The sequence below is a fragment of the Lutra lutra genome, chromosome 1, assembly GCF_902655055.1.
Source record: "Lutra lutra chromosome 1, mLutLut1.2, whole genome shotgun sequence".
NCBI lineage: Eukaryota > Metazoa > Chordata > Mammalia > Carnivora > Mustelidae > Lutra > Lutra lutra.
Window position 1 is genome coordinate 215522471 of NC_062278.1, and position 22529 is coordinate 215544999.

The 22529-nt window shown below is 51.4% G+C and overlaps 1 protein-coding gene across 7 annotated transcripts in view; it reads right to left on the reverse strand.

The window, feature by feature from the left end:
- SMARCA4 (SWI/SNF related, matrix associated, actin dependent regulator of chromatin, subfamily a, member 4) overlaps positions 1-22529 on the reverse strand; it is a 92675-nt gene that overhangs the window by 64480 nt on the left and 5666 nt on the right. For all 7 annotated transcript variants that reach the window (XM_047702187.1, XM_047702222.1, XM_047702212.1 and 4 more), the window contains exons 2-7: positions 8266-8515; positions 6023-6155; positions 4767-5171; positions 4325-4423; positions 2704-2962; positions 449-575 (exon numbers count right to left, since the gene is read on the reverse strand). In XM_047702187.1, coding sequence (XP_047558143.1) covers positions 449-575; positions 2704-2962; positions 4325-4423; positions 4767-5171; positions 6023-6155; positions 8266-8487 — 1245 coding nt within the window. In that variant the 5' untranslated portion in view covers positions 8488-8515. The remainder of the gene's footprint in view (positions 1-448; positions 576-2703; positions 2963-4324; positions 4424-4766; positions 5172-6022; positions 6156-8265; positions 8516-22529) is intronic.

The window sequence follows — 22529 nt, forward strand, 5'->3', positions numbered from 1 at the left end:
GAGCCATTCTAAATGCCTTCTGGTGGGTGCCCAAAGACAGTGCAAAGCTCAGAAGAATGACTGCTTCAGGACATCCAGAAGGTTCTCTCAAACCTTCAGGTCTCCAGCGCTGCCCCCCATCAACCACATGCAAGATATTCCTCACGGGTCATTCAAAGGTAGAGCGCCCCCAGGAAGAGACCCACGTAAGTCTCCTGTTTCCCGCCGCCAACTACTGCTTTAGGAAGGACCCACAGCTATGCATCCCGAGAGCGGCTAACGTCCCACCACTGAGCAGGACGTGGACAGGAGAGGGGGACAGCCAGCCAAAGGGGGTGCGAGGCCACTGTTGCTTTTAATGATCAAGGCCCATTTAAGAACTGCCTGGCAAGTAGCTCTTTGAATCGAAACATCAATGCTGGCAGAAGAGGCTCTTTCCCTCAAGCAATGGGCCTGCGCCTGCGCCCACCTGCCTCTGGAAGTTCAGCAGCCTGAGGGCCTTGAGCTCAATGGTCGCTTTGGTTCGCAAATCCCCGGCCAGGGACCCGGGAAGGTTTTCAAGTTCCTGAATTCTGTGTGCGATTCGAGCCTGCAGCCTGGGTGGCAAAGACAAAAGGAAGGAGAGGTGAGGAGAGCTCTTGTGTATTCACGGGAGCCCACCTGTTCCCTTTAAAGGTGGGGCCTCAGGAGAATCCATCCCTTGAGGAAGGCAGGTCCTGGTCACAAGACGGGCAATGGCTCAGAAAAGGAAGCCAGCCGAAACACAGAACACGGGAAGAGTGGGGCAGGCCCAGCAAACCCGAACCTGACAGGGCACAGCTGCTTTGTGACATTCGAGCAGCGAGAGCCAGCTAGGGGGTCAGGTAGACCAGCGTCTCCACCCCAGCGCAGGGACCACCCCGCAGAGCAACCGCTCCAGGCTTGGTCTACAGTTCAAATGAGGTAATCCCCCTTCTCAGTGTTTCACCCATATTTATGAAACGCCTGCTGTGTGCCAGGGACTGATCCAGACATTAGGCCTTAGCACTAAATAAGACTAAACAAGACTAATGTGTTATTCTTGTGGAGCTCTCAGGCTTACCAGCAAGACAGCCCATAAAGGAATTAAAAAATTAAATATCTATACTAATTGCAGAGAGTACCAAAGACTCTAAGAAAGGGGCTAGAAGTGAGGGGGTTAGGCAAGGCCTCTATAAGCAGGTGACCTCAGCAATTAGGCCTCAATTAGCCAAGGAGTCATGTGCAGCTTATGCAAAGGGCTGGGGGTAGAAATGAGTCTCACTTGTTCCACAGAAAAAGAGGAACAGGGACAGTGGTGTAGGCAAGGACAGAGCCTTGGGCAGGGGCTAAACAAAAAGGTGCTTATTGGATGGGCACCGGGACACCAGTGGCAGGTTTGAGCCTGGGGAACAGGTCTAATGGAAGTTAATTATAAGAAGAAACTTCAAACTGCAGTGTGGAAAACAGACTGCACAAACAAAGGGGAGAACAGGGAAGCCAGCAAGGAGATGTAGATCAGGTGGTGGGGTCCACAGCGTGGAAAAGGCCACCAGTTCCCAGGATGGGGTGGGGAGCTAAGATGAGGACACAGGGGATGGGGGAGGGTAAGCAACAGTGAAGGGGAGACAGGGTCTGGCTCAATGAGCTGCAGTCAGGTGCATGGGGACAGAAATGGGAGGGAAACGTGGGGGACGCAAGGGTGTATCTGGAAAGGCCACGTTTAAGCTACCTACATGGAACTGGAGGGGAGGTGCCTGGGTCCAGGGGCTGGAGCTCCAGAGCACCTCTGGTGGAGCCCTCTGGAGCCTGTCATTAGACAAAGATTTTCGGGTACATCTGGGGGATTACGGCCAACAAGCACAGCCCCTCCTACAGGCGGTTTACGTTTACCATGGGAGGCCAGTCCTGAACAAGCTGTCAACGCAATGGGGAAACGGCGGAGGGCAAGGTGTTTGGGGGCGAAACTGAGGTGCCCCAGCAGCACGGCACAGTGTGATACAGGCGCCCTGTGCGCCCGCTGTCTCCCCCTGCGCCAGGCACCCAGAAGGCCTTGGCAAAGCAGCCAGCAACTAGTGACGTTTGTGACCACCCACCACAAAGCTCGGCCAGGTCGCTGAGTGCTGATGAGCGGAAAGTGAGCGAGGAGAATAAAGTACTTGCATTCAACATCTGTTTGTACGACCTCTCTGGAGGGCAGTTTTGCAGAATCTAGGAACGTTCCCTGCCTAGGTCCCCTGTACCCAAGCCATGGCACTTTCAAGGAATTACTCGGACACGTGTGCACACATGGGAAAAGAGAGAGACGCAAGTGTGTTGACTATAACATTGTTTTAACAAAAGATGAGGGAAAAAAAAAGACTAGAAACAACTTCACATCCCTTCCATCACAGGGTCCAGGCTAAATCAATTATGGTAAAGCCACCGGACAGAATACTGCACATAACAAGGAGAAAAGCTCATCTGGTACAGACAGGGGAAGATCTAAGTCTGCCGCCGCGGGAGGAACCGCGCGCCCACCCTGAAGCACAGGCACCTGTCTGCCTATACACGCAGAGAACTTCTCTGGAAGGATACACAGCAACAGAGAGAACTAGGCAAGTGGTGACAGATTTCCGATCTCATACCCCACCGGCCTTCGGAACTGAGAGTCAAACCGACACACGCTGGGACTGACTGAGGCGAGGGGCAGCAACCCCAAGTGCCCCCAGGCAGCAGCGCCCTTACCTGTACTCCCGCTCCTGCAGGATCTCCACAGGGTCCAGGCCCCGCGGCTTCTGGATGGGGGTGATGCGGCTCTGCTTCTGGTGCAATGGGACCATGGGGGCAGGCTGGGCAGGCTGCCCCGGCGACTGCGTCTGGGGCGGCATCACCGGGGAGGCAGCGGGTGGGACGGCTGGGGGCGCAGGTGAGGGGCGACCCGTTGGCTGTGGGGGGATCAGCTTCTGAGGTGTGCTCGTGGGGGCAGCAGCATTCGCCATGGGTCCTGGCAGGAGTGGGGTGAGAGGAGTCAGGCGGGAGAGGCACAGCTTTGAATTCTGGCTCGATTCTGGAGGTAAACGAAAAGCCCTCTGGGCGCTTATGGCCCCGGGGAAAAACTCATCCCCAAGGCTGATGAGGCCCAAGCAGCATCTCACTCAGGGGTCCCTCAGGGGTCCTCCTCCCTCCTGCCCCCTCCAGATCTCAGGAGACATTCCCCTCCCCGAAGCCCCGCCTGCCTAAGTGCCGCTCCCAGGTTCAGTCCTGCTGTGGGCGGCCTCGCGGGAACAGCCGTTTCCGGACTTTCATCCGGTGCCCAAGGAGTCCTACTTAAGCCATGAGCTCTGCAGGGCCCGTCACTAAACCTTAGGCTCCAAGCGGACAAGGAATGAGGCCATTTTGTCCACACTTCTTCCCCACAGAGATGACCCTCCAACACCTCCTGATGACGACATCTTACACAGAACACGGAGGCTGCACCCAGTCAGCAGAAACAGAACCCTGGGCCACCCTGTCACTCTCCCTGCCTCTCACAGCACAGGGGGGGAGGGGGTGGCATTCTCAGGAGGGAAGGGGGTCAGACATGGCCTCTGGGCTCTGAAGGACGGGGTCTGTGGCTGCGGCAGCGCCTCGCCACAGCCTCTTACTGGAGGCGTCCGGTGGACTCGGTCACTAGGCTCCTCCTCTCCTTGGTGAGGAGACCCCAGGATTACCACAACCCACAGGACAAGGTGGGGCAGGAATCATGCAGTGGAACCAAACCTGAGCCTCTGGGAACTGACCAGGGACAGATAAGACCCAAAGAAGGCAGGGGCGTCTGGGGGCTCAGTCGTTAAACATCTGCCTTCAGCTCAGGTCATGATCCCAGGGTCCTGGGATTGAGCCCCACATGGGGCTCCCTGCTCAGTGGGGAGCCTGCTTCTCCCTCTGCCACTCCCGTGTGTTCCCTCTCTCACTGTATCTCTCTCTGTCAAATAAATAAAATTTTTTTTAAAGATTTATTTATTTATTTATTTGACAGAGAGAGAGAGAGAGAGAGAGAGATCACAAGTGGGCAGAGAGGCAGGCAGAGAGAGAGGAGGAAGCAGGCTCCCCGCTGAGCAGAGAGCCCGATGCGGGGCTCGATCCCAGGACCCTGAGGTCATGACCTGAGCCGAAGGCAGAGGCTTAACCCACTGAGCGACCCAGGCGCCCCAAATAAATAAAATTTAAGGAAAAAAAAAAAAAAAAAGACCCAAAGAAGGCAGAAAGAAGTGAGGACTTGTCCTTGGGAGCCTCTCTCTCAACAGGTCCCTTTCAGGGGCTACATGGCACAAGGCTGTGATGGGAGCCAGGGAAGAGGCACGTCACCAAGACAGAGGTGGCTTACCTTCAGGCCAAGGCTTGGGAGGCCCTCCGGGGGGCTGACCTGGCATCCCAGGGGGCACTCCTGAGGGTCCTGGGGGGGGCATGTTGGGCCCTCCCATACCTATACATCAGGAGAAACAAACACGATGATGGAAGGCAGCCGTGCTTACGCCTGCACCCACCCCCGCAGGCAGGCCTGGCTCCAGGGGACACAGCCAGCAACAAGCCCCTCGGCGCAAATAAGACAGTGGGGGTGGGGGCCAGGGAGGCAGTGGGAGAGGCAACACCGAGCGAGGAGGAAGCCCTGCCGCCCGAGCACCCTGAGCCCTGCCAACGCCATGCAGGCTCCAGGGGGGATGCCGAGGGCAGGAGAGCCCAGGTCTGTGGACATCGCCGCCCACATCCTGGTCAGTTCGTTCTGCGTCCCCCTCCCAACCCCGAGCACAGGGGAGCGTGGGCCCTACCGTGAGGCCGGCTGTAATTTGGAGGTGCTGGTCCCGGACCCGGGCCAGGTCCAGGGCCAGGCCCGGGGCCAGGTCCCGTGGCGGACACAGAGGGTGGAGGTAGCGCTGGCATCTGCTGCTGCATCCCGGGCATCGGCCGCTTCCCCTGCACTGCCATCTGCAGGTGGTCGGGGAGGGGCTGCCCCCTGGCCAGCATCTTGTACGCCATGATCTGGGCTCGGAGCTGATGCAGCTGGTTCTGGTTAAACGGAGTCGGGCCCCGGTTCTGCTGTCCCAAAGCCTGGGGATCGGCACCATCCAGGGGGGCCCCACCTGGCCCAGAGGACATCTGTGGGCCTGAGGATGGGCCACTGGCTGGAACCGGACTGGAGGCATGCTCGGAGCCACCCAGGGGGGAGGGGTAACCTGTGAAGCAACGAGGATCCAGGTGGTCACTTGGCAACACACATCCTCTGATTTCTAAGGCAGAGACCGTAACATTCCAACTGTGCTTACACCGGCTCCTAACCCAAGACAGGGGGCGGCCAATGACGTCAATCCCATGATTCAAAGGAGCAGCACCCAGAGAACGGAGACACCCTGGCAGCCTGGACAGTGGCCGGCATGACCGGTTTGGTCTGGCTCAGCTTTCAGCAAGCTGCCTGCTAACGGTCCACGTTGAGCTGTTACACAGATCCAGGCCTCCCTCAGGCCTGCCCTCCTGCCCCTCAACTTGGACAGACCACGCCCCTAAAGTCTCTTCAGTGTGGAGCCCTTTGGAGGCACTGAGATCCCCACCCCGATGACTGCAGTCATCTACTCCATCCCTTCTCCAACTGCCCTGTTCAGAAAAACTACAGGGAAGGCTTGTTAAAGCAGAGCCCCAACCCCAAGGTTCTGTCCCAGCTGTCTGAAGTGGGGCCCAGGAATCTGCATTGCTAGTACATTCCTGGATGGCATGGGAGCTGCTGGCCTGAGAAGCCCACCCTGCTCAGCCCCTGTCTAAACTCCAGGGCTGCAGATAAACACGTCCCACCAGGGTTCCCTCTTCGGCGGCTGCTCTAAGACAAGCCAGCCCAAAACGGGCACCAGGCAAGCCCAAGCTCCCCAGCCCTCCATGGCAGAGTTTCCCACAAGACCAGACTGCCTAGGTCTACCCTGAATCTGCCTGTGGGAGACTGGGAGACCAACTACGAAAATAACCTCAGGACACTGGGGTAGGGTTGGGGCGGGGGGGCAGGCAACAGACACAAGGAAGAAAAGTCATGAAGCAGTACCTTGGGAGTGCTGGTCCATGGGGCTTGGCGGAGGCCCCATCCCTGCATGGGCCCCCGACCGCATCCCCATTCCCTTCATCTGGTTGTAGCGGGGGTCATCCGACATGCCCTTCTCATGCATGGACTCCATTGGCTACAGAGGGGACAAGGACAAGGCAAGCTCAACAAGGGGGAACAGGAACAGCACGCGAAGTGCCACCTGAGAGTTCACTGCAAGTGAGAATGTCCACCCAAGGTCGCCCTGGTGTGTAACGGAATCAATGATGTGACCAAGCAGCTTAGGTCCAAGCCGTGGTCCTGGCACTGACTAAAGTGTCAAGCAGATGCAGGAAACAATGTCACTCGACAGTGGGCGACCACCTAGGAGCCTAGAGGTCTGGAAGTGAAGGGACAGATGGATCAGGGCACCAGAAGACAGTTTCAGATGGCCAAAATACCGCACAGAAAAGACATGAGCTCCTGGAGAGGAGCTGTTTTGGCTGGGACACCAAGCTCCCGATTAATTGTCACAAGGAGACTTGGTCACCACCGATCTTTGGATCAGAAACCCTCTTCCTGGGGCGCCTGGGTGGCTCAGCGGGTTGAGCCGCTGCCTTCGGCTCGGGTCATGATCTCAGGGTCCTGGGATCGAGCCCCGCATCGGGCTCTCTGCTCAGTGGGGAGCCTGCTTCTTCCTCTCTCTCTGCCTGCCTCTCTGCCTACTTGTGATCTCTCTCTGTCAAATGAATAAATAAAATCTTTAAAAAAATAAATTAAAAAAACAAAAGAAACCCTCTTCCTTGGGAGACTGTAAATGAGAGGAACAGACAGAAATTTCTGCTTGCAGGTATGATTACACTACGTTCATGTCCTCACTGATCTGAGATCGGCCTCCAGCCCATTAGCTGGGAGGAAAGGTGTCCGTGGCATAGCTCTGTTCCTCCTAAGAGGCACATTGGACCTCTGCACAACAATGACACCTAATTTCCTTCCAAAGGCTCAGGACTAAGTACTTCCCAGACTGGAATAGCTGGTAAAGGGGCCATTTTCCACGACCCTTCCAGGGCACTCTGCTAGGCCCTGGTTGGCAGGAGTATCCTGGTCTCTGGGAACTCAGTCTAATGGGGGGCCCAGTGAAAGTCAGCTACAGCTCAGTGTGCGCCATGAGAGAAGCAAGAGGGGAGGAGGAGAGGGCGCTTGGCGGGGACCACAGGAGCAGCTTCAAATGCAGGAAGGGGGAGATCCTCGGGAAGCTGACGCCTCTGCAGGCGAGGGGTGTCCCACTGCCACGGCCTCTGGCCCCTGGGCTCCTAACACGGTGCAGGGCAAAGGCCAGGTGTCTGGCAGACATGTGGAGTATGTGCAAGTGATTCCAAGAGGAAGAAACAAAAGGGGCAGAGAGGGAAAGAGGCTGTGCTGGAGAAGCCAGACTCAATTTGGCCGGGGTGGGGGCCGGGGGGAGGTGGTCAGGTCACCAACAGCTTCCCAAAAAGGAAGCGACAACATACTGCTGACAGCAATGTGCGGGGATGGGGAAGGCAAGGAGGGCAAGAAGAATGAGAGTGGCTCCAGCACTGACTCGGTAACTGACCATCTCTTGAGACTCCACTTCCTCGTCTGTAAAATGGGCACAACAGCCTACACTTGCTGGGCAAGGGGAGAGCTAAGCGGAATGGGTATGAACACACAGACGGCCCCGGGAGCGAGGCTAGAGGGGTCAGCAGAGACCCCTCGCCTCTAGGCCGCACCATGTCCATCTTCCACGAGGATCTCTTGTGGTCTCTGAGGCTTGAACATGGCACTTTTTCCTTTAGATGGTGACACAGATAGGAGGATGTTTCCTTGTTTTCCCCAACCATCACCCAGGAACACAGAGAGAAAGGAAAACTATTTGTGTTAAGAGGTTTTTTTTCCTCACCTCACCGCCAAAAGCATCTGATCAATTCCGAAAGTCGTCAGGACAGTGAGTGCGTGGCACCCAAGTGCAGGACAGAGTGGGGACAGAGAGCACAGGTGAGCAGAGGCACCCGAGTGCAGGAAACCATGTGACATAAACCACCTTTTAGGGATTTGGACATTTTTATTTGTTAACAAAAGGCAACTCTGGAGCAGTGGGACCACATCTCCCATGTGGGATGACGGGTACCAGAGACACAAGGTGGGAAGGCTGCTGGCTCGGAGCAGAAGGCCGGATGCACTCTCCATTCTCCCACCTCCGATCACAGGGTCCCAGTCAATCAGGGCAGTGGGCACAGGCTCCCTACCTTGTGCATCTGATGCATGTTGTCCTGAGGGTACCCTCCAGGTCCCTGGGTCGGGATGGGATGTCCTGCTGAGGGAGGCCCCGGACTGGGCCCCATCATGCTGTGCGCAGAGCCCGGTGAGGGACCTGGGCTAGGGCCCAACATGGCTCCAGGGGAGGGGCCCGGGCCCGGGGAAGGGCCTGGCCGAGGAGTTCCACCCAGGGGTGGATCCGGAGTGGACATCTTCAAAGGAGCTGCAGACGGTGGTCTCCTGATGGAGAGAAGTCCTGGTCAGTCTGGGGGTCATGGCCATCACCAGGGCGTCAGAGCTGGCAAGGGAGGACCCCAGGCAGTATTGTGAGAAGCACCCATTTGACAAGGAGCTGGCACCTTTGACATGCAACCCCCAACACCCAGAACTTTCTCCTCCATTCTTCTCACAAATGAGAACACATCAGGCATATAAACTCAGACCAAAATCCCCTGAGAGACGGACAGGACTCAGGAGGTGGAGGTCCACAGCCACGGCCCCACCTGGGGTCTCACTGCCCTTGCTGTTCTGCTCACAACCAAGACAAGGTCTCAGGGCAGCGGTGATACGCCCTTCACGCCTAATACCTGCCACCTTCCTAATAACAACAAGGGAGAGCAAGACTAAGGTTCAAAGTCATTGCCAGCAACAGTATCCAACTGGGCCTCCGGAAGTTCAGCAAATACAAATATTCCCGGCAAGCGATGCTGGTTTTACACTTGGGGCAGTGAGACCAAGTTTCCTTTAAAATAAATGAATGGGGGCGCCTGGGTGGCTCAGCGGGTTAAAGCCTCTGCCTTCAGCTCAGGTCATGATCTCAGGGTCATGGGATCAAGCAGGGAGCTTGCTTCCCCCCCCCCCCGCCTGCCTCTCTGACTACTTGTTATCTCTGTCTGTCAAATAAATAAACAAAACCTTTAAAAATAAATAAATAAATAAATAAATAAATAAATGGAAGTCTGAAATACAGGTTCATTTAGAGAAAAGTATTACACAAGTAACAGCACTCTGATATCTGAAGCAGTTCTACGGCGATACTCAAGTGTCTGAGGTTAAATGAATGCTGCCGAAAACTAAAAACTGATACTCAGGAACCATAACCCAAAGCCTCTACGAGATCCAAAACTACACTACAAAAAAAAAAAAAAAAACTAATGATGATGGTAAATTCTCCTTGCCACCACAGGGCAGTGAGCTGATAAATTTTACATATGCTTTTTATAATGAGAGTTCCATGTTCAGGTAACCCTTTTTCTGTTGTGTACTTATGTATATATGGCCTTAAATATGATTCCCTTCAATTTCCTAACTTCTTTCGTGAGGACAGAGTAATACATCTGCAGTGCTGAAATGCAGAAAACACAGAAAGAACACAGAAACTTAGTCACCCGGCATCCCACCAGACACGGAGAAGCGATTACCAGCCCTGCAGAGAGCAACAAGCCACCCTGCTCTCCTTACCCCTTCCCAGTAGGGCAGGGGGAGGTGAGGAGTACAAAGAAGGGGCTGGGGGTCTCCTCAGAGACATGGGACACCACCAGAGCCATAAGGACGGAGCTGAGGCATGCAGGGTGGGCCCTCTCAGGGTGGGGAGAGCGGCCCTCATGTTGCCGCTGGGACGCCATCATACCTCCCTGCCTCCCTTCTAGATTGTTCCACACACAGGCACACACACACACATTAAACAGTATTACTCATTATTCATTAGTCATTGCACACTCTAGGCAAGCTTTCCTCCAGAGAATTATATGTAGGACCATTTTTATCACGAAGTATCTTTTTTATCATTTTTATCACACAGTAGTCCTCAAAAGGTGGATTCTAGTGGTTCCACTGAGTTCCCTCACTCTGCCACATACTGCGTTATTTAAAAGCCCCTCTCGGGGCGCCTGAGTGGCTCAGTGGGTTAAGCCACTGCCTTCGGCTCAGGTCATGATCTCAGGGTCCTGGGATCGAGTCCCGCATCGGGCTCTCTGCTCAGCAGGGAGCCTGCTTCCCTTCCTCTCTCTCTGCCTGCCTCTCTGCCTACTTGTGATCTCTCTCTGTCAAATAAATAAATAAAATCTTTTAAAAAAATAAATAAATAAAAAATAAAAGCCCCTCTCGGGGAGCCCGGGTGGCTCAGTGGGTTAAAGCCTCTGCCTTTGGCTCAGGTCATGATCTCAGGGTCCTGGGATTGAGCCCTGCACCGGGCTCTCTGCTCAGCAGAGAGCCTGCTTCCTCCTCTCTCTCTGCCTGCCTCTCTGCCTACTTGTGATCTCTCTGTCAAATAAATACATAAAAATCTTATTTAAAAAAAAAAAAAAAAAGTCCCTCTCTTGTTGGCACAAATGTGGTTTTTGTTCTGTGGACTTTTTTGGATTTGGAGTGACTCCTTCTGTCCCTAAACTTTACTGGGCACTTCTGGTTCTAAGCATAAAATCTGTTAAGAAGTCTAAGAACATTTTTAATTCTCCTAATTAGAACAAAAGTTTGGGGCGCCTGGGTGGATCAGTGGGTTAAGCCTCTGCCTTCGGCTCAGGTCATGGTTTCAGGGTCCTGGGATCGAGCCCTGTGTCGGGCTCTCTGGTCAGCAAGGAGCCTGCTTCCACCCCTCTCTCTGCCTGCCTCTCTGCCTACTTGGGATTTCTTTCTCTGTCAAATTAAAATCTTTAAAAAAGATTAGAACAAAAGTTTTAATTTGAAAGGCTGGCATATTTTCCTAGATAATAGATCAAAAGCCCAAACTTCTCTGTTCTGCTTTCTTGGCTACATAACAGAGCAGAGACGACCAGATCTCTCGGCAGGGCACGGACCAGTGACGAGTGCACCGGCCAGACTAGGAATAGACCCAACCGTGCAAGAAAGCGCTCCGTGTCCTCTGGGCCTCCTGGATTTCCTCCAAAGTTTAAGTGCAAGGAGCCTCAATGCTGCACCTTAAAAAACCTGACAGGAGTGCTGGAGGATTCGTGTCTGCTCACTATTTCTTCCCCATAAATCCAAAACCCAGTAAGCCCGAGGTGGGTGGAGGAATCAAACTTTTCAAAACTAACTTTGAGACAAATTCATTTAGAAACAAAATCAGACCTGATTCAGATACATGTAAATGGTCACACCTGCTACAGAAAAGGATCCTGTGACCTCAGATGCCACTCCCACCTCTGCCTTGTGACAGTGATCCCTGTCCAGTCTCCTCTAAAATGCGGAATCTGAAGTCTGAAACCTCTGGCCCAGCGTTTGTCTACAGCAAGTTGCACCTACAGTCCTACTTCACAGGTGGAGAGCTGAGTGACGTGAACACAGCCATGGCTGGGTCAAGGAAGATGGCTCCTCAGGTGCCCTCAGGACTCTTAACGTCCACAGACCCTCTCGCAGAGGCCCAGAGAGACTACAGTGATGTGGCAAGAGGGAAAATGGCCCAGAAAATACTCAAGGAACCCTGTGGCATCCGGGAGCTCGTGGTTGCTTTCTCACCTGAAGGTCTCTATTCTAAGTCACGCCAACTGAAACGGACAGCAAAATAAAATCCACCCCATCCGGGGAACACCTTCTCCTTATCTAAAGGCAGATATGCCAAAGAGCAAGCATTGGAAGTGTCTTTGGAATCACCGCTCTTCGGAAGGTAGTTTATACTTAGTATCAGATGTTCCCATCAAAATGCGTGGTACCGGGGCACCTGAGGGGGCTCAGTCGGTTAAGCATCTGCCTTCAGCTCAGGTATGATCCCAGGGTCCTGGGACTGAGTCCTGCATCAGGCTCTCTGCTCAGCAGGGAGCTGCTTCTCTCCATCCTCCCACTCTCGCTCTCTGTTACTATCTCTTTCTCTCTCTATTAAATAAACAAATAAACCTTTAAAAAAAATGCATGGTACCTCTAGAAATTTAATACCTCCACTCACAGCAGGACTAACTTCATCAATGACATACAGAGCTCACTGAAGATCCTGGATGACATCAAAAAATACTTCAGGGCCAAACAGAGCTACCCTATGACCCAGCAACTGCCCTCCTAGGTATTTACCCCAAAGATACCAATGTAGTGATCCAAAGGGGCACCTGCACCCCAATGTTTACAGCAGCAATGTCCACAATAGCCAAACTGTGGGAAGAGCCCAGATGTCTGTGGACAGATGCATGGATGAAGATGCGGTATATGTATATGCAACAGAGTATCACTTGGCTATCAGAAAATGAAATCTTGCCATCTGCAATGATGTCGATGCAACTAGAGGGCATTACGCTAACCAAAATAAGTCAATCAGAGAAAGACAATTATCATATGACTTCACTTCTATGTGGAATTTAAGAAACAAAACAGAGGAGCAGGGGTGCCTGGGTGGCTCAGTGGGTTAAAGCCTCTGCCTTCAGCTCAGGTCATGATCCCAGCATCCTGGGATCGATCCCCACATCGGGCTCTCTGCTCAGCAGGGAGCCTACTTCCCTTCCTCTCTCTCTGCCTGCCTCTTTGCCTACTTGTGATCTCTGTCTGTGAAATAAATAAATTTTTTTTTTTAAAAAGAGAATCCTGGGGCGCCTGGGTGGCTCAGTGGGTTAAGCCGCTGCCTTCGGCTCAGGTCACGATCTCAGAGTCCTGGGATCGAGCCCCGCATCGGGCTCTCTGCTCGGCAGGGAGCCTGCTTCCTCCTCTCTCTCTGCCTGCCTCTCTGCCTACTTGTGATCTGTCAAATGGATAAATAAAATCTTAAAAAAAAAAAAAAAAAGGGAATCCTGATCATAGGACACAAACTGAGGGTTGCTGGAGGGGAGGAGGGGAGGGGGATGGAGTAACTGGGTGATGGGCATTAAGGAAGGCACATGATGTGATGAGCACTGGGGGTTATACGCGATGATCAATCACTGAACTCCACCCCTGAAACTAGTAACACACTATATGTTAATTAATTAGAAAAAAAAATACTCTTGGGCCAAAACATGGCAACATCTACCGTTGAGAAGCACAGAGTTTAACAAGAGGCATTTATTTATTTACTTATTTATTTATAAAGATTTTATTTATTTGATACAGAGAGAGAGAGACAGTGAGAGAGGAACACAAGCAGGGGGAGGGGAGAGGAAGAAGCAGCAGGGATCATGAAGCAGCAGCACGCTGGGATCATGACCTGAGCTGAAGGCAGAGGCTTTAACCCACTGAGCCACCCAGGTGCCCCTGATCAGGAATCTCTTACAGTTAGTCTCCATCTCTGATTTCATCTTGTTTTATTTTTCCCTCCCATCCCCTCTGCTTTTTTTTTTTTTTTAATTTGACAGACACAGATCACAAGTAGGCAGAGAAGCATGCAGAGAGAGAGGAGGAAGCAGCAGGCTCCCTGCTGAGCAAAGAGCCCAATGCGGGCCTCGATCCCAGGATGCTGGGATCAAGACCTGAGCCAAAGGCAGATGTTTAACAACTGAGCCACCCAGGCCCCCAAGAGGCTTTTAAAAAAGGGCACGTTTCAGAAGCTGTCACCTCTACAGCGTCAGACGGAGAGGAAGCAGGTAAGTGGACGGGTCCACCAGCAGGAGCAGACTCATTTCTGGACTGAAAGACACGTGAAAGACACGTGACAGTAAAGGGACCCAAACAGTACAGGCACCATGCAAAACCATCCTGAGCAGCACAGTGGGCCTGGCTCTGCCCCACACAGAGGTGCCCAGTTGGGGTGCTGGTGCATGCACGCAGACAGACAGGCCGGCCAACCTGCAGCAGCATGGGGTGGGGGGTGGGCAGGGGGATGGAACCGGAAGCAGCACTCTGGTCCTCAGCACGGCACAGAAGGGGGAACATTTTATTTACTTGTACCGGGTTTCAGCCCATCTCAAGTGCCCTGACTGTAGGGGTACGGCTGGATGAGCAACACTCCTGCAGGGCACCCCTGCTCCTTCCCATGGAGATCACCCTCCCAGGGGCAAACACTGCTTTGACTCCGTCACTCTTTGGTGGGTTCACTTGTTACTGAACTGCATCTGAAGAAAAGAAACATACAGTAGTATCCTTCTGTTCCTCCATAAGGGGCATCCCTGTTGGGGGGGTGGGGCGAGAGGCATTCGTTCGTTGTTTTGAGTCCGTTCACTCACGCTGGCCGAAACCTCTGTGCTGCCAGGTTTCAGCCAGCGTGAGTGAACCTGCTATGGACAATGTCACTTGGCCAACATAGGCACCCATTTTCCTTGGATATCCAGGAGAGGAATCATTCGTCATAGGAAGGCATAAATTGAGCTTTGGCAAATATTGCAAGCTTTCCAAATTAGGACTACAATTCCACATAACCGCCACCCCTACAGCAGAGGGGAGAGCATTCCAGTTCCTCTACATCAACACTGACACTTGGTGCTGTCTAACTTGGAACCATTCCGGTAAGTGCACAATCGTACATTTTTTTTTTTAAAGATTTTTATTTATTTGACAGATCACAAGTAGGCAGAGAGTCAGGCAGAGAAAGAGAGGAGGAGGAGGCAGGCTCCCTGCTCAGCAGAAAGCCCGACGTGAGGCTCAATCCCAGGACCCTGAGATCATGACCTGAGCCGAAGGCAGAGGCTTTAACCACTGAGCCACCCAGGCGCCCCACAATCGTACATTTTAATTTGTATTTCCCTTGCGACTAACGGTGCTGCGCACCTTTCTGCACGCTGGCCACTGACATACCCACTTCCACAAGGCCTTGTTTTCACTAGAGTTTGACTTGTGGATATGTGGTTCCTCTCCCAGGTTTGGGCTCACCTTTGTAGTCTCCTAATGGTGTCTGGACTCAGAGAAGTTATTTTCATGGCATCTGATCTAACAAGTTTGTTCTTACATGGTTAATGGTTTTAGAATCCTGTTTAAGAAAATTTTGTCTATCAGGGCACCTGGGTGGTTCCGTCAGTTAAGCGTCTGCCTTCAGCTCAGGTCGTGATCTTGGGGTCCTGGGATCGAGCCCTGTGTCAGGCTCCCTGCTCAGCAGGGGGCTGCTTCTCCCTCTCCCTCTGCCCCTCCCCCTGCTCATGCGTACTCTATCTTTCTCTCTCTCCCCGTCCTCACAATAAATCAAATCTTTAAAGAAAAAAAAAAAAAGAAAGAAAATTTTGTCTACCTGAGATAATAAGAAATATGTATTTGGTCTCTGCTTCAGTTTTAGACTAAAACCCCTGGAATATCCTAAGTGGTAGGGGTGTCTTTTGTTCTAATGAAGTGAATTGTGGTGGGCTCCGGGACAGCTCCAGGATCGGCGGCCAGCTGCCAGAAAGACCAAGCTATGATTAGAGGGTTGGAACGTTCAGCCCCATCCTCCAAAGGAGGGGAGAGGAATCGAGACGTGAATAATCAATCACGCCCACAAGATGAAGCACCCATTAAAATCTCTCAGCTAAGAGGCCAGGAGAGCTTCTGGGGTGGGGAACGCATCCACATGCTAGGAGGGTGGTGTACCCCAACTCCATGGGGGACAAAAGCTCCCAGGCACAGGATCCTTCTAGACCTCACTTTATTTACCTCTTCATATGGCCGTTCATCTGTATCCTCTATAATAAACAGGTAAACATATGTATCTCCTTGAGTTTTGTGAGCTGTGATATCAAATAAACCTGACGAGCAGTTCATGAGAACCCCATCCGTAACCAAGTGGGACAGAAGTGTGGGTAACATGGGGGCCCACTACTTGGGACTGACATCTTAAGGGGGGGTAGCAGTCTTGTGGGACTGAGCCTTTAACTTCTGGAGTCTGCACTAGCTCTAGGTAATTAGCATCAGAACTGATGTGTAGGACACCCAGCAGGTATCTGCAGAAACTTGCTCCGGGTGGAAAACCCACACATTTGATGTCCACGGAGGAAACCAGTTTTCCTTTACTATCTCAGGGTCATGGAGATAAGAGGAAGGAAAGAGATATTTTAAAATCCAGAGGGAGTGTGACTTGCTCCTGCCTCCTTGCGATTTACAACTGCTGAGGATACAATCAGTGACAGAAGTTAACAGGGAAGATGACCCAGCAAGAGGGGAAGCAGGGCTGTGGGCCCATTTGGGGGCAAGGACTGAGATTTACTCACTGGGCCCTGCTGACAGAGGGGCCCCTAAGGCTCACAGGCCCCCCAGCATCTCAGTGAAGTTGCTAGAGTCACAAGGCCAAAGCCACCGTGCAACTCACTGAAGTGCAGCCTGGACCAAGTTTGGACTCTCCTACTGGCCAACCGCATGATACTAGATGAGTGACTTAACCTTCCCGAGCCTGTCCCCTCCTCTGTAGGCTGGAGATGAGACCAATCCCTCCCTCGGGTGTCACCAGCATCACCTGAGCTAACGCAGGCAAGGCATGTACAGGCAGGAAGTAACACCACCCTGCTGGCAAAGCCAAGGGCCCCCACATTTACTGAGCAGTTGCTTACTGCTTGTCACTACTGACCCACAAGCAATATGCAGATTAAGTCCTTCCATCCTCCTTTTTTTTTTTTTTTTTTAAAGATTTATTCATTTACTTATTTGAGAGAGACAGTGGCAGGCAGAAGCAAAGGGAGAAGCAGGCTCCCTGAGGAGCAGGGAGCCCAAAGCAGGACTTGATCCTAGGACCCTGGGATCACAACCTGAACCAAAGGCAGACGCTTAAATGACTAAGCCCCCGAAGTGCACCTCTTCTCTTAAAGAGAAACATAGTGGGCGCCTGGGTGGCTCAGTGGGTTAAGCCGCTGCCTTCGGCTCAGGTCATGATCTCAGGGTCCTGGGATCGAGTCCCACATCGGGCTCTCTGCTCAGCAAGAAGCCTGCTTCCCTCTCTCTCTCTCTGCCTTCCTCTCCGTCTACTTGTGATCTCTCTCTGTCAAATAAATAAATAAAATCTTTAAAAAAAAAAAAAAAGGGGCGCCTGGGTGGCTCAGTGGGTTAAGCCACTGCCTTCGGCTCAGGTCATGGTCTCAGGGTCCTGGGATCGAGCCCCGCATCGGGCTCTCTGCTCCGCAGGGAGCCTGCTTCCCCCTCTCTCTCTGCCTGCTGCTCTGCCTACTTGTGATCTCTCTCTCTCTCTCTGTGTCAAATAAATAAATAAAATATTAAAAAAAAAAAAAAAGAAACATAGTAAATAAGCTTCCTAACTTAGCCTACCCCACAGGACAAACCTCAAGCGATGCTCCTTTCCCGAAGCGTTCAGGAGCAAACTCGGGAAGTAAAGGCTGCACAAGGCGGCTCTGCCAAGCTGGGGGAGGAACAGAGGTTGCCTGAAGGCCACACAGGCCCAGTGCAAAAGACCAACTGTCACAAGTGATGAGATCCACCCTGGCAATCAGCGGGCAGGATCTGAGCTACAAACTATCCTTTGCCCTCTTGGATCCCACTGCCACAAACACGGTGCTCGTATCCATCATCAAGCTCCTTTTGGCCAGTCAACCTTCTTAAAGGGCAGGGGTGGGCCTGCCCCTCTTGAGAGCTGGGGAGGGTCTGGAACAGGGCACTACGGTGCTCCAGCAACGTGCCTACTCAGGAGGGCTTGCCAAGCTTGGCCAGAAATTTCAGAAGCGAGGTGGGATCTGTGGGCAAACAACAGCCCTCTCCCCACCGCCTTCTTCACTCATCACAGAACACCTCTACCTTTCCCACACAGTAAACTAAGGATCTGGCATTGTCAGCAAATTCCTAGGGTCCCCAAGGTCATCCTATGGTCTTGAGGGCTTCAGGGGCTTCCACTGTTCAGACCGGACTCCTGCAACAAGTCCCACTATGACAAGTCACCTGGTGTCTGGGCTGGGAGAAAGAAGGTCATTAAACACAAAACTGAAATCCATCCCAGACCAGAGAGCCACACCTAAGCAGATGAGAAAAGTGAAGGACGAGGGGACGGAGGGAACGAAATAGTGAAACCACTAGCACGTGTATGTGGGAGCCTAATCGAGGAGTGTGTAGCCTACGGGTCGGGCGTGTCTGGGGGCTCCACAAGGAAGGAATGGAGCCTGGGAATGCAGGTAGGCAGCCTAAAGGACTGTGATGGGAAGTAAAACTACTCTGGGGCAAGAACCAAAAACCTGAGAGCTAAGACATTCAGTAAGCTGCAAGATGAAAACCGGTTCCCAGGGCCAAGGGGTCTGGAGGTGACGTGGCCACATCACCTTGACTTCTCTGAGAAGCACCCCAATCGCTGAACAATCAGAACCCCGCACAATCCATGCCCTATGAGGCAGCTTCATGCACCCGGATGTGGAGGAAGTTCCAAGAAGAAGCAGAGGAAAGAAGGGAGCATCGATGCAAGGTGTGCCCGACCCAAGCCCCACTATGCTAACCGTAGGAACAGGTGCAGGTTCATCCGATCGTAGAAGCCAGCTCAGAGAAAGCTCACCGAACCGTGGTTGGCAGCAGCCAGCAGCTCTCTTAGGAGGTACGTGAGGGGGAACTGACACTTTCCACATCACGGAGCCCTGGTGTTTTTTGTGTGTGTTTATTTTTTAATGATAATCTTCTATTAGTTTTGTAATCATATTTTTTTAAAATGCTAAAATAGGGGTGTGTGAGTGGCCCGGTGGGTTAAGCCTCTGCCTTCGGCTCAGGTCATGGCTTCAGGGTCCTGGGATCAAACCCCACATTGGACTCTCTGCTCAGTGGGGAGCTTGCGTCCCCCTCTCCCTCTGCCTGACTCTCTGCCTACTTGTGATCTCTCTGTCAAATAAATAAGTAAAATAAAATCTTTAAAAAAGAAATGCTAAAACCAACCAACCAACCGAGATCAGAAAAATACCTGGGAAATAAAATACCCAGAAAAGATGTCCAGAAGTACCTTTGTGGAAATTAAAAAGATGAAAGGATGTGAGGATTGCATTATTTTCTACTTTCAACTTCATCAAAATTATCATTTAAAATAGAAACATCTACTGACGTTCAAATGCGGAACCAAACTGCTTGAGGAGTAGGTCTAGTGTCTTCTTTCATGCCACCCCTTGCTTTTCTCTTATAAAAAAGAACGGCGGTCACAACAGGATGGATGGATCTAGAGTATTATGCTGAGTGAAATGAGTCAGTCAGAGAAAGACCAAAACCGTATGATCTCACTCATAATGAGGAATTTAAGAAACAAATGAGCAAAGGGGAAAAAAAGAAAATTTAAGAAACAAATGAACAAAGAAAAAAAAGGGACAAACCAAAAAAACCAGACTCATTAACCACAGGGAACAAACCGGTGGGGCGGGGGATAGGAGCTGGGGATCCCAGCCCGCACTTACCATGCTGAGCACTGAGGTAAGGGAGGGGTAACTGTTACATTACTATACTGGACACCTGAAACTAATACAACACTGCTTGTTAACTATACCAGAATGAAATTTTTTTTTAAATAAATAAATAAATAAAGTTGAAATAAAAAGAACGGTGGTGGCCAGCCACTGAAGCAGGACAGACAGCTAATAGGAAATTGGGACCTTCTAAAATCTGCTTGCTAAGACTATGTTTTTGGTTTTGGGTTTTTTTCTTGTCTTGTCTGAAAACCAGCATTATACTTAAGTTTGGCCCCAGGAAAGCTGCGACTTTGCTTTCTGGGCATGGAGGAATTTGTTCCCCTACAAGTTTCATCAGCAGACACACTGTGGTCCCACCGCGCCAGGGTACTCACTTCGGTCAAGGAGCTGGCCAGGATGCCTTCAGCAAAACCGGTCTTATTTGTTACATGAAAACTACAAAACGAGGTTTCCCCCAATACTCTACTAGGAAAACTGTCCATACCTGACCAGACCTGGCACACTGGTCCGTGAACCTCGAAGGACGTATGAGATGAGGCACCTGCCGTCTTAGGGAACATACGGAAATAGCTTATTCCTGACACAGTGCTTCCCCAACACTGGCTGCTCAAGCCGGCTGCCAAGCATTTTCCTTGCAATATAATTAAGCAGCAAAAGCTTGCCCTACATTTAAAAAGGAATACCCTTCAGAAACAAAAAGCTCATGTCACGATAATTAATTACAATGTCTTATCGGTTCTACCTAAAATGCAGACATGCCAAGTCTGTCCGTTACCAAGTACAGTAGTTCCTCCTCACACCAGCCCGCCCATGCAGGTTTCGCTTTCCAGTTTCAGTTACGCAGCCCTGGTCCTCGAGCAGACGATCCTCCTGCTGAGTTTTGCCAGAAAATCAATAGTAGCTTAACTCTACGTCACAACGCCTACATCACTCACTTCATCTCATCTCATCTCACTGGCATTTTATCATCTCACATCATCACAAGAAGGGCAAGTACAGTACAATAAGGTATTCTCAGAAAGAAAGAGAACATCCATGCAACTTATATTACACTGTTATTGTCATAAATGTTCCATTTATTATTAGTCATTGTTAACCTTAAAAATAAAATTGTCAGGGGGCACCTGGGTGGCCAGTCGACTGGGCGGCTGCCTTCAGCTCAGGTCATGATCCTGGGATTCTCGAATCAAGCCCTGCATTGGGCTCCCCGCTCAGTGGGAGCCTGCTTCTCCCTCTCCCTCTGCCTCTCCCCCTCCTAGTGTTCTAGGTCTCTCATGCTCACTCTGTTCTCTCCAAGAAATAAATAAAATCTTTAAAAAATAAAAAATACAATAAAATTTCAGGGGCAGCTGTGTGGCTCAAGTCAGTTAAGCATCTGCCTTTGGCTCAGGTCATGATCTCAGGGTCCTGAGCAGGGAGTCCACTTCTCCCTCTGCCCCTTCCCTGGCCTATGTGTGTGTGCATGCACTTTCTATCAAATCAATAAATAAAATCTTCAAAAAAACCCAAAACCAAAACCAAAAACACCGGGGCGCCTGGGTGGCTCAGTCGTTAACCATCTGTCTTTGGCTCAGGGCATGATTCCGGGGTCCTGGGATCAAGTCCCACATCGACTCCCACATCAGGCAGGATTCCTGCTTCTCCCCTCTCCTACACTCCCCCCACTTGTGTTCCCTGTGTGTCTCTGTCAAATAAATAAATAAAATCTTAAAAAAAAAAACCAAACGTGTCAGTTAATTCACCTGCAAAAATGTATGCATTCAAGAGTAACAGCGAACTATAATCTGGGACAAGCAAACTATGGCAAAACCAAAGGCAAGTCCAGAGAACAAAGAATGCTCCTTTATGGAAGGAAAGGGGGAAATCAGGAGGGCTGTCATAAACAAGAAGTCCGCTGGAGTAAACAGGGAGTTCGAATTGTAGTAGTGTCTCACTGGCTGGGTGGTTGCTGGGGCAGAAGAAAAAACCTTTCTTTCTCAGCGGGGGTAGTAAAGTACTGTGACCTGCAAGGTGACTTCCAAGTAGGTCTGTTCCTGTCGGGTCTGCAACTGACGACTGGTAGGGCTTGAAAGCTCCTCTTTCTGTCCTCCTGATTCCATTTAATTTTTTTTTTTTTTTAATTTGACAGAGAGAGAGATCACAAGTAGTCAGAGAGTCAGGCAGAGAGAGAGAGAAGCAGGCTCCCTGCTGAGCAAAGAGCCCGATTCGGGGCTCGATCCCAGGACACTGAGATCATGACCTGAGCCGAAGGCAGCGGCTTAATCCACTGAGCCACCCAGGCGCCCCACTCCTGATTCCATTTAAATGAGGTTTCCTACTATCAATTTTCACATTGTTCATCTCTTACTGTGCCTCATGTATAAATTAAATTTTACCATAGCTATGTATGTATGTATAGGAAAAACAGTACAGATAGGCTTCAGTACTATTCATGGTTTCAGGCATCCCCGCGGGGGGGTCTTGGAACGTATCCCCCACAGATAAGAGGGTCTTACTGTATTATTTTTACCCCAGGGAATTATGTATCATCATATTCACTGGAATCCAGACCTCCTGCCCGCTTAAAAAATTTTTTTCTTTCACTTGAAACCCACTGAAGAGGACCTCCTCATCTACAACACATCACAAGATGTGAACCCATCACCACGACCAAGCTTGTTTTCTGCCCTTGGGGAGTTCATGCTCTAACCCAGCAAGGAGACAGGGTCTCCACTGAGAGAATTCAAACACTGACCCACCTATCCACTACACGGGCGTTTTCCAAACTCTTCTGACCATGACCTGGAGTCACGACATGACGCAGCAAACACACATCAAGTAAATCCAACCAGCTTTACAAATTTATCCTGACACCCCCACCCTCTCCTGTTTAACGCAGAGAGGCTCTCTTCTTTTTAAGGCTGGTCAAGCCCCACCAGATGGATGTCAGGTCTATGACTGCCGCGTCTGCTGAGGTACCTGCCACCTGTTCAACACTGAGAACCACACCTAACCTGCAGACAGGGTGGGTGGTGCCTATACCACCCAGTGTCACTTGCGAAAGGCCCTCCCAGCCACCTCAAATACTGACTGAAAACCAGCTCTGTGCTGAACAG